Source organism: Anopheles cruzii, chromosome X (assembly GCF_943734635.1).
Source record: "Anopheles cruzii chromosome X, idAnoCruzAS_RS32_06, whole genome shotgun sequence".
In the NCBI taxonomy this organism is placed as follows: Eukaryota; Metazoa; Arthropoda; class Insecta; order Diptera; family Culicidae; genus Anopheles; species Anopheles cruzii.
In genome coordinates, this window is record NC_069143.1 from 10,301,617 (window position 1) to 10,313,227 (window position 11,611).

An 11,611-nucleotide genomic window follows, 5' to 3' on the forward strand; every position below is an offset into this window, starting at 1 on the left:
GGAAAATCAGCTGAGGAACGGAACAGGGGAAGGACCAGGCACAACGGAACTAGTACGACTACCACATACTACTACCAGTATTACTACTACTACTACTACTACTACTACTAGTACGAAAACACAAGGTGGTTGAATGGAATGAAACAAAAACCAGAAGACATACACACATACACACATACACACACACACACAATCGTTAAACACAGGGACACAGGGAAGACCTAACTGTAGCTGCTGTTGCTGCTGCTGAGGGGTGGGTGTGGTTACTGCTCGAGAGTTACTCTTGAGTTAGAGGCCTTTTGACGTGGTTAGCTCTTGTTAGCTATAAGAGTAGAAGAGGCGCTTCGCCTGTGTAGAGTAGTGCTTACCGCTGTAGTTCGCGCCCGCGTCGCTCCCCACCATGCACTCCATCACCAGCAGTGTTCCAAGTCCACTCGCTCCACTTGCGCTCCACTTGCGCTCCACTCGCTCCACTCCACCACATCCCACCACCACCACCACTACCATCACCACCATCATCACCACCACTCTGCTGCGCTTCAGTCTCTTCTTCGCCGCCGCCACCTCCTCACTCTACTGCCGTCGGATCACCGTCGTCGTTGCTGTACTGTTGTTGCCCCTCCCACTGCTCCTCCTCCACCTACTGCTCCTTCTCCTACTGCTGCTGCTGCTGCTGTGGTGTTGCGTAACTCTAACCTATCGCCCCGCTGCTGCGGCTGCGGCTGGTGCTCCGTCACCCCCTGGCCGCCCCGCTCATCGCCCGGCGCACCCGCTCATCTCTTCCGGGCCGCCGCCACCGCAATCATCTGCTTCAGCATCGGCTCCGGGCTGCAGGCCTTCGGTTCGCACTGCATCTGTCCATCGCCGCCACACCTGTTGCGGGGTGGGAGAGAAAGGGGTTAGTAGGTGGAAAGGTAGATCCCCCCCCCCGCCTGACTTCGACTTACGTGCAGCGCATGCAGGGCCCGGAGGCGGACGCGACCGGTTCACCGACTCCGTACGCCTTGCCCGCGATCTGGCAGCCCCGCTTCTGGACTGGGCCGGCCCCAACACCGGAACCACCGCCGGCCCCACCACCCGCCCCTTTGTAGGCGTGGGCGAGGAAGTGGGGTGGCAGCGTCGTGGTGGTGGTGGTGGTGCTGGTCGTCACGTTCAGGACGGTCGCCATCGAGACGGGGCACTCGTAGCGGGGGCAGCAGAACCCGGCGATCGGCTCCTCGTTGCACCCGGTGATGGGCGGGGGGCAGGACTGCTGCAGGCAGATGATGTCGCTGCGGAAGCAGAAGCAGAAGTCGCACGGATCGTCGCGCGGGATCTGCTGCGCCGAGACGTACAGCTTCCCGCCGTACCGGCAGGTGCCGGGCCCGAAGGCGGCCGGGTCCTCCTCCTCGCCGTAGTCGTCCTCGTACGAGGAGGGCGGATAGTGGGGCGGCATGTGCCCGTACCCGGTGTCGTAGTGCTGGCCGGGTGCACCGTACGACGGGCCGACCGTTTCCTGCTCCTGAGCCGGCCCTGCTCCCGGTTGCTCCTCCTGGAGACCGGGCGGTGGCGGCGCGGTCGAGCTCGAGTCGGACAGCGGCAACTCCGCGCCCACCTTCTGCTGCCCGTCGTCCTCAGCTGCGTCTTCCTCTGTGTCCTCTGCGTTGTCCTCGGTGGTGCTGCTGGTCGGGCTGCTGGTGCTGGTGCTGGATGCCGGCTGTACCGGGGACGCGGGTGGCTCAGGTTTCTGAGGTACGTCGCCGGCCGGTGCGACAGTGCCCTGCTCTTCCTCCACCTCCTCCTGGCTCGGGTGGCTGGTGGTCGTCGTCGGTGGTGCTGGTGCTGGCGGTGTGGCTGTCGTCATCGGCTCTACGTCATCGTGATGTGGAGCGACCGGGACCGCAGCGGCGGTAGAGGAGGCAGGGGATGAAATCGGAGTCGGGCTAACCGTCGTCGTCGTCGCTGCGCCTTCACCGCCGTCATCGTCGGCCGGTTCGTCCGGTTCGCCTCCGAGTCGCGTCGCTGTCATAGTCGTGACTTCCATCGCGTCCGAGTCTGAGGCGCCGATCTCCGTGATCGTTGGCGTGGGCGGGGCGTGGGTCACAGGGGCATCAGGGGTCACCGAGACCACCGTCGTAGTGGCTGCATCGCTCTCCACGTCCACCCGTTCCGAAGATGTCACCGTTTCCGGAGTGACGCTAACGGCTGCTGGTTCCGCGGTGGTGCTGCTGGCGGTAGCGGGGGCGCTGGTCGTCGCTGGTGGCGCTCCCGTGGACGCCTCAGCAACGGCCACCTCCGCCTCCTCCCCTTCCTGCTCTTGGTCCTCCTCAGACGAGGAGTCTCCGAGCGGGTCCGTTTGCGGGACGTGCTCCACCAGCTCGCCCTCGTCGGTGTCTTCGTCCTGGTCGTGCTCCACGTTCACTGCTGGGGTCGTCGGTAGCGGCGCCGTCGTCGTCGTCGGCGACACCCGCACCCGATCTTCCTGCTCGTGCTCCTCCACTTGTGTGCCGAGGTCAGCTGGTCGGTCGGTCGGCGTAGCGGTCACCTCATCAGCTTCTTCGCCCTGGTCCGGTTTCTCCAACTTCTTCGGCGGGCTGGTGCTACCGTACTCGGGCCCATCCGAATCCGGGGCGCTGTGCTCCTCCGCGTCTGGCACCACCGTCGTCGTCGGGGCAGCTTTGGTCACTTGCGGGTCCGAGTCCAGATCTTGGTCTTGGTCCAGTTCTTGGTCCAGATCTTGGGCCAAGTCTTGGTCCACTGGTCCGGCTGCCGCCGCCGCCTCGGTGGTACTTGGTTCCGATTGCACCGGTTCCTCGTCCTCCTTCACCCGCTCGACGGTGCCTACAACTTCGGCGTCACCATCCACTTCCGGCTCCGAGGCTTGTGGTACACGGTCCGTCACAGTCGGTGTCACGCTGGACGTCGTCGTAGTCGCCCTATCAGCAGCACCCTCCTCCTCCTGCTCATCGTGCGCTACCTCGGGCTGTTCCTCGGCTCCCTTCTCGCCAGTTTCCTCCTCATCCTGGGCTGGTGACGGTGCGCCGGTTGTGGTTGGCACGTGGTGGTGTGGCTCCAGCTCATCACTCACGTCCGACGACTCCTCCGCTGCCGATGGGGTACTATGCTGCGGTGCATCTTGTTCCGGTTCCACCGGTTGGTCCTCCGCAGAATACACACCGTCTTCGGGTGCCGGTCGGGGAGTGGTGCCCGGTTCTTCCTCGTGCGCCGGTGCTGTTGTGGTCGGTTCCCGATCCTTGGTCTGATCCTTGGGTTGGTCCTGATCGTTGGTCTGGATCTCCGGAAGCTTCGTGATGGCCACGAGCTCCACGTCCGGACTGCCATCATGAGTCGTTGCTGGGGTGGGGCCGTCCTCGTCAACGTCCGCCGCCAGCGGTGACAGCGAACTGACAGCTGGTCGGTGCGGTTCTTCCGTCTCCGTTTCATCTGGGTGAGGCGGCGTGGTAGTCTGCGCGTGGTCTGCCGGGACCAAGTCCGTTGCCATTGTCGTGGGTTGGTCTGCCTCCGGCCGCTGCCCGTCATCGTCCTCTTGGTCGTCCACCTTGTCCGCTACGTCCGGTGTCACTACATCCGGTAGTTCCTGAGCGGCATCGTCATGTTTCTGGACGAGAACCGGACTGGGTGGTGTTGTTGTTGGCACCTCGTCCACTGCACTGCTCGGTGTTGCGTCGTGCTCCTGCTCGCCCTCCTCCGGCTCCTCCTCCTCGTCTTTGACGGTCGAGGTGCCACTTGTGGCAGGGGTGCCTGTGGTGGTGGTGTCCGTATCTTCCGACACATGAACGACGGGCCGCACGGTGGTAGTTGGGCTCGGTGACACCTGCTGCTGCTCCTGGTCTTCGGGCTCCTCCTGCTCCGTCTCGTCAATCTCGTCGTACATTGCTGGGAGGATCACGTCCGGTTTACTGACGGGCTTCAGCGTCGGATGGGCGATCTTTTGCGGTACGTCCGAGTCGATCTCGTTGCTGGACACATCGTCCTCGGCTTCGGCCGCCGGTTGCGCCGTCGTCTGCCGATCGGTGGAGGTACTGGTGGTCGTGGCCACCTCGTCCCGGTGCTTGATCTGGTCGTCCGACTCAAGTGGCACCGGCTCCCGCGGTACCTCGGCCGGTACTTCGGGCTTCGACGCACCGAACACGTCACCGCCATCATCCTCATCGTCATCGTCGACCGGGAAGTGGATGGAGTCGTCATGCTGTGCGATGACTGCGTTCAACGCGTTGATCAAGTTGTCCTCGTCTGATTCGGTTGCTGGCTGCTCCTGTTCCGCCCCATCGTCTTCCTGCTTGTCAACCGTCGGCCTCAGAATCGGCTTGGTGTCCTCGTCATCCACACGGAACACGATGGAGCCGTCGGTCGTCGGCGCGGCCGTGCTGCTCGGGGCCACCGGAGGTTGGCTCACGACCGTCGTCGAGTCAACCCGCTCCGTCACCTGCTCTTCCGCGGACGTCGCTGCCTGGGCTGTCGTGGTGGGCGTTGCGCTGTCAACTGTGAGCTGCTCCTCCGTTGTTGGGTGCGTCTTCGATGGTACAGCGGGCCCTTCAGCCGCCGCACTTGTCGTATACGGCCCTTGGTCGTCCAAGTCGTCGGTGGCGTCCGTGGAGAGCATCACCAGCTCGGTCTGCGTGTGGATCGGCTCAGCCGCAGCTGTCGCTTCCGAAGTCGAGGTCTGTACCTGCTGCGAATGATCCTGGTCCGTGACTCCAATCTCCACCTTGGCCTTGGGGGTCGTTTCCGGTACGTATACCGGGCCCTCAACTCCAGCAGTGGTTGGCTGTTCCACGTCCGTATCCTTGCCGGCGCTGGAGACAGTGGCTGGTGCCTCTGGTTCCTCCATTACAGTCGTACTCGGGACTGGGAGCTCCTGCGCTCCGCCCGACACCGTAGTCTGGTGTTCCTCGACCCGTTCGACCATCGGAGCCGTAGTCGGGATCATGTCTGGGGCCGTAGGAGTCGTGCTCTGGTTTTGGTCCACTGGCTCGACGGCCATCGTAGTTGGGTTCGCTACCTCCTGGGCCACCGTGGTCGGTGCCAGGTCCTGTGATACCTCGCTGTGGTGTTGCTCCGGTTGCTCCACCTCCTGTTCCTTCTGCTCGAGCGTCGGCATTGTCGTCGGGACGATCTCCAGCGGTCGGGCGGTCGTGCTCGGGTGGTCTTCCGGTTCTTCCGATTCCGGCTCGGTGGGACGGTCGGTCGGGACTACCGGCACTGGAACGGGCTCCACGGTGGCCGTACGATCGACCGGTGTCGGTCTTGGGGACTCGCTTGGAGCTTCCGCTGTGGCTTCCGTCGTGACCACCGGATCTTGTCCACGTTCCCCGAGCGGTGTTGTGCTGGGTTGGGCTAATTCTTCAAGGTCCTCATCGTCGGCCGCCTTCAGCGGCTTCACAGTGCTCACCGTAGCTACCTCGTCTTCCTCCTGCTCCTCATGCTCCTCATGCTCTTCCTCCGGGGCCAACGGTTTCCGCTCGGTCGTCGTGCTGGGCTGGTCATCATCAACTTCCACTGCCTCCACTGCCTGCGGGGTGGACGCCTCTTCCATCTGGATCCGATCTGGGACTTGTGGCTCTTCCGTCTGAACCCGTTCTGGGACTTGTGGCTCCACGGACGTGGCCCGAACTACTTCTTCCTCATCGGCGGTCGTCGTGGTCGTCGTGGGAGCTTCCTTCGGTGTTGTGGTCGTGGTCGGGGCCTGGTGAACGCTGGTGCTAGGGGCCGGGCTGGCCGTGCTGAGCAAGATCTCGTCATCGTACTGGGCCGTCGTTGGGCGGTTACCGGCGAAGAAGTTGATTTGCATCGGATCGTACATCGGTGACTCCACCGGAAGTAGCGGCTTCAGTGCGTCCTCGTCGACATCCCAATCGGCCGAATCGCTCTCGGCCTGCTCCTCTCCGGTAGCGCTATCGTCCGCTTCTTCATCCGTGTCCCGGGTTCCGGAGGTTTCCGTCGAGGCCGAACCACTGACCGAGGCCGTCGACGCTGACGTCGATTCGTCGCTGTCACTGGCCGCGCTTGTCGAGATCTCGGTCGACTCCACATCCGGTGGGGAGCTCGTGGAGTGGGCGACAGTGGGCGCCACAGTGCTGGAGCTAGCCTGGGGCTGAGGGCAGCTGTACGCGGGGCAACACTCGTCCGACGGCACCGACTTGGGAGTGCAGTCTGGACTGGGCGGAGCGTCACACTGGACCATCTCACAGTGCACGATGCTGTTGGTGCAGCGGCATGACGCCTGACACTTGCCGCTGGCCGGCACCGTATCCCCGTTCGCGTACGTCGTCCCCTCGAGCAGACAGTGACCCTCGCCGGGGATTGCCTCCGGGAATGGGGCGGTCTCTGGCACCACTTCGTCCTCGGGTACGTGGTGCTGCTGCTGTTCTTCGTCAACAGCGGCGACCTCTTGGTCCAGGTCCAACGGGATTACGGTATTCATTTCAACCGGCTCGTCCAGGTCGATGTGTGGGGCCCCATCGTCCGCCTTCCGGTCACCGAACTCCGGCGTACGGGTGGTGGTGGTGGTGGTGGTGGTCGTTTCAGGTGTAGCTGTCGAGGAGCCCAGCACGTGCGAGTCAAACTCAAGTGGAACACCCGTCACGACCTCGTCCGACGGCAGCTCGGCGGCTGGGGTCTCGGGCTGGGAATCGGAAACGGGCGCACCGAGCAGCTCCGTGGCGACCGTGGCCGGTGGCAACTCCACAAAGTCCTGCTCCTCGGAGGTCGAAGGTGGCTGCGGCTTTGGCTGTTCTCCCTCTTGCTCCTGATCGTCGGCCTTATGCATTGCCTCCTTGCGGCCCTCCGTGCTCGACTCGGTCCGTGGAGCCACGGACGTCGTCGTCTGCTGCTGCTCATCCTCATGTTCGTTCTCATGTTCCGGTGCCAGGTCCAAGATCTTCGTTGTGGTCACCTCCAACTTCGTGTCGTGTTGGAGGTCGTCGATTTCGTTCTCCGTCTCGTCGAACGCCACCGGAACGTGCGGCGGGCGGACGCTCGTCGCCGTCTCAGACATCCTAACGGTGGTGGGTTCTTCCCGGTCAGACACCTCCTCCTGCTCGTCGGCGGCTGTGGTGGCCTTCTCCGCTGGGGACGCTGGTGTCTCCGCGAGCGGCGGCCCATGAGTGGAGTGTTCCTGTTCCAATACTAGCTTCTGGTCTTGGTCTGCCGGTGGAGTTCCGGTTGTGGCGGTAGGCGCTTGGTCCAATTCTTCGTCGAGGTCTTCGCCCTCTGCGTCGTCGTGGTCATGGTGGGTTTGTGGCGTGGTGAACTGACCTTCGCCGACATCGGCCTCCTCGTCGGTCTGTTCGTCGGTCTGCTCGTCGGTCTGCTTGGTCGTCGGAAGGTCGTGCTCTGGTGTCGTGGTCGTTGTGGGCTGTGCCATGGCTACCGACGGCTCGGTGTGGCCAGCCGCCGCGTGACCAGGCACATGATCCTGTTCCGGCTCACCATCTCGGTCGCGGTCGGTCTCGGGTTCCGGCCCGTCTTCGCCTAGTCGCTCGTCCAGAGCGCCCGTTGCCGGTGGCAGCGTTGTCAGATGGTACACCGGTTTGCCGACCAACTCGGATTCCTCTTCCTGCGACTCCTCGCTCGATTCACCACCACCTGCGGACTCGTCGTGAGCGGCAGGAACGTGTTGCTGTTGCTGCTCGCCATCTTCGGGCTCTTCTTCTGTCTGGTCGTCAACCAATGAATCCTTCGCCGTGGTTCGCTCTAGCTTCTCCTCGTCGTGGTCGTCGGCTGCCGCCGTGGAACTTGCCGTGGTTGATGTTTTGGACGGGCTCACGTCGCCAGCGTCGCACACGTACTTCTCCGGGCAACACTGGCCAGCGGCCGGTGGCACTGCGGTACAGTTCTTGTTCTCGTTCTCGAGCGGCGTGCCGCACTCCTGGACCGCGCACACGATCTTGCCGCGCATGCAGTAGCAATGTTCGCACGGTTGGTCCGTCATGATGAGCGCACCCTCGGCGTACGTCTCGCCGTTATGGGAGCAGTCGCTCGAGTCGTCGGTCGGTGACAGCGTGGTCGTGAGGATGAAGCCGGGTGTCGGGCGCACCGTCGTGGTCGTGCCCTCGTCGTCGTCCAGCAGCATGGGAGCCGTATCCTTGTCGCGATCTGTGGGAAGTCGAGGTCAGTATCGGGGTCTGACTCCTACAGCCTCCCGCAACTTACCGCAGTCGTAGCGTACGGGGCAGCAGACACCCTTGTTGTAGATCGGCTCGCACCCATCGATGTGGAGCGTGCACTCCTGCATTACGCACGTCGTCATGTTGCGGATACAGTAGCATAGCTCGCACGGCTTCTGCGGATTCGACGGGACCTACGGGGGAGTGGTACGTGTGGTGATCAAGATATCGCTCAGCCAACTTGGCGTAGTTATGCGCCCACTTACCTGTGCTCCCTCCGGGTAGTAACGTCCGTGGATCGAACAGCCGTACTGGTCGAGCGACCCGACCTGGGTCGTGCCGGCCGCACCGAGCGCCGTCGACGGACTGTCCGTGGTCTGGTGCTGCACCAGCTGCACCTCCACCTCCGGGCAGGTGATCACCGGGCAGCACTGGTCCTCGCGCTTCTCCACCGTGCAGTCCTGCCCGATCGCCTTGGTGAACGGGCAGACGCGCAGGTAGCACATCAGCATGCGGTCGTGGCAGGTACAGTTCAGGCACGGTTCGTTCGTCATGATCCGGTCACCCTCGCCGTAGTGGTTGTAGTTGTAGTAGCATCCGGTCGACTCGCCATACGTTTCCAGCTCGGTCTGGTCACTCTCATACATTGGGGCTGTCGGGACGGGAAGACGAAGAATGATCCATGAGCATGAGTAGGCCTGATTCGGGGCGCGACCTACGGTCCGCCGTCCGCCAGAGAAGAATGATGGGAACCTGACGACCCTCAAACAAAGCAAGGTCTGCTCTGGCCTCGGCCCCAGAATGGCCTCTTCTGCCAGGTAGATCAGATCGGACCTGAAGCTGGGCGCGCTAGACCACAAACAAAAGCCCAACCTTTTTCTCACCACTTCTTGGCCGAACTTGGCCGCCCTGACAAGGTCAGATTGACGGCCAGTGCGCGCGCGTACCGCAAGGCTGCTTTCGTTTCCTGTCTGGTGGTTGTTTCCGTGCCAAAGACACAATCACCGTAGTCGTCGGTCTCAAGACCCTCTCAACCCTCTGCCCAGAAAAAAGCAGTCCCCCAGTCTCCAGAACCCCTGCTAGAAGAAGAATCGGCCAATCGCCAATCAATCTTGGGAACACGCACTCCGCACCGCGCCGCCGTCTCGTCGTCGTCATCGTAATATCTCTTTGGACGAGCGGATGGACCATTGATTTAACGGGGTTCTCGGGCTAATTTGAACCACAAACCCCCGGGGCACAGCAGATTCCAACTTCCCCAGACCGTGTCCGTTTCCCGAGATCCAAAACCTCACCCGAGTGCCACATAGGAGATTCTATCTGGATGATTAACTCCGCAGTCTGTGGCAGCGTGAAGGAGTGCCAGTGTGTAGCGGGCAAACCGCACATCTGCCGAGGCAGAGCAGAGATACACGCACAGGACGCGACGGCACTCGCCAAACGGCACTTTCGGCCACCGAGGGGGACAGGTGTGTCCGGGCCGAGCGACGCATCCCCAGGGCGCTGGATGCGTGACAGGTCTAGGCGGCTTGATGAGCAATCTCTATGTGGGCACAACACAACAATTAAGTGCCCGTTCGATGGGCTCCGATGGGTGTGTCGTCCAATCAAAACCTTCATATCTTCGGCCAACATCTTCACCACCCCTCAGCGAAACACTCTCAGGGGAACACTCACTTGGCGGGTTGGCTGTGGCGAGGAGCGTACCGAGATGAAGATACCCTTTAATTGACTCTGGGATTTGTGGCACAAAAACGGGGGATTTGGGATCTGGGATTTTGGGACTGCGGCACGCGCCCAGCCACAGAGGCGGGGCGGTTAGGTCTATATGTCATTGGTGGATTGCGGACGTCACCGGACACGGGCCGTGCGGGCATCTGTCGCGGTGTCTCTCGACTCGACCCGGTCCCTCCGATAACGGACCGACCAACAAGTATTGGTCACCTTTCCAACGTGGGTGTGCGTGTGCACGTGCGTGACCGAAGAACGTTGGCAGAACGCAGTCCCTGACCAATTCCCTTCGGCCAGACCACCAACTACACCAATTTCGTTCACGCTCGCCGTTTGACGGTCCCCTTGGCAGGTGTCATCCGACACCAGGAGCAAATGTGCTGTGCGTGCTGTGCGTGGGTAGCAGAGTCATATAAATAATCGCAGCGCATCTTCGCACACACACACACACACAGACACACACACACGTCCTAACTATAATCTCGGGCCCGCCGTTCGGGTCTTCCTGAGTTTCGAGTTCCGAACGATAAAAGAGTGAGGGTTATACTAGAGGGGTACCGAACTCTCGGGGTACCGTTACCTACCTCCGGTGGCAGCCGGTACTATCAGGAGTACGGCCAGCGCCAGAACAACATTCGTCATCATACTTTGCAACGTCGGTTGGTTGAGCCCGAACCGGCTCGAGCTCCTAATTATCATCTCGAACGCCGCCTGTCCTGGTTGTGGTTGCTTGACACTCGATGGACTGGACTGCACTGCGAGCTGCTACGAAGAAAGAGGAAGAGAGAGAGAAGAAGACACGGATGGTTAGATAGGTTGTGGATATGCACACATATACGAAACGGTGACTTTTGGACGAGGTTTCGCGCAGGTTCCCCCCCCGGGTTGTCGGGATGTCATTGGAGTCCGCGCGCCAGTACCTGGAGTCTTTCGAAAGACCACTCCAGCCCACCCCTCCCCATTGCATCGACGCAGCCAACCACCAGCCCCATGGCTGCGCGTACGTCCGGAATGGATTACGTTAATTGCGCTAATTGCGGGGACGTTTCGTGTGTGTGAGAGAGAGAGAGACAGACCGAAGAGCCCAAAACTTCCCACACGCACACACACGCGGTTGCGCGATTAAGATTATTTCCGGGTTGGCGTTTCCGGGGGCGTCTCCAGCCCGCTGAGGTAGAACATGCGGAAGGCTTCTCACATGAGGCAGCAGCGCCCCAGTGGATGACGCCATTGATCTGCGCTCGCCATTCCCACCTGCCAGATGGAAGAAGAAGGCGAAGAAGAAGAGGAAGCAGAAAGGAGGGAAGGAGGTGGCTGCAGATGTTGTGCCAGCGCTCTGGTCTGGCCAGTTGGACGTGGCCATTGGACGCCGGCGGCGGCGGCGGCGGCGGCGGAAGAAGATGATGCAGAAGAAGAAGAAGAAGAAGATCGGGGTAATCACCACCTCGCGCTGGCCAGTGCGGTTGTAGGGGGCAGCAGGAGAGGTGCCCGGCAAGAGGAATAGCTGAATCTCCGATTCACTTTGCCGAGAGTGCCGTTAGCTGGGGCCATTGCGTGCGCCTCTGGCCGTTCCCCGTCCGCCCGTTCGTTCGTCTCTCTGTGTCGGCGGTTCGTCTTCTGCTTCTTCTGGAACATCACGGCACACGTCAGCGCGCACATTCAACTTGGAACACCTTGGAATACCTTGGAACCCCCCCACCACCACCGAGAGGTTCCAGTTCAGTAGAGCGCATACGTCATCGGGTGGCGCGGTCTCACGCGCTCGGTTCTGA

General features: G+C 61.9%; 1 protein-coding gene across 1 annotated transcript; it reads right to left on the reverse strand.

The window, feature by feature from the left end:
• Positions 1-773: 773 nt before the first annotated feature.
• LOC128269610 (mucin-2) lies at positions 774-10,538 on the reverse strand. Its single transcript, XM_053007016.1, has 6 exons — positions 10,424-10,538; positions 8,375-8,760; positions 8,155-8,302; positions 1,078-8,097; positions 948-1,035; positions 774-873 (listed from the first exon to the last, which is right to left on the reverse strand). Exons 1-6 carry the CDS (start codon positions 10,536-10,538, stop codon positions 774-776), a joined length of 7,857 nt encoding a protein of 2,618 aa, XP_052862976.1.
• Positions 10,539-11,611: the final 1,073 nt, after the last annotated feature.

Excerpts from the sequence above, each read along its gene's own strand:
- LOC128269610 (XM_053007016.1), bottom strand. The coding sequence starts at position 10,538 with ATGATAATTAGGAGCTCGAGCCGGTTCGGGCTCAACCAACCGACGTTG. Across the intron at positions 8,303-8,374 it reads ACTACCCGGAGGGAGCACAG|GTCCCGTCGAATCCGCAGAA; the intron begins GTAAGTGGGCGC and ends ACTCCCCCGTAG. Across the intron at positions 8,098-8,154 it reads CCCCGTACGCTACGACTGCG|ATCGCGACAAGGATACGGCT; the intron begins GTAAGTTGCGGG and ends GACTTCCCACAG.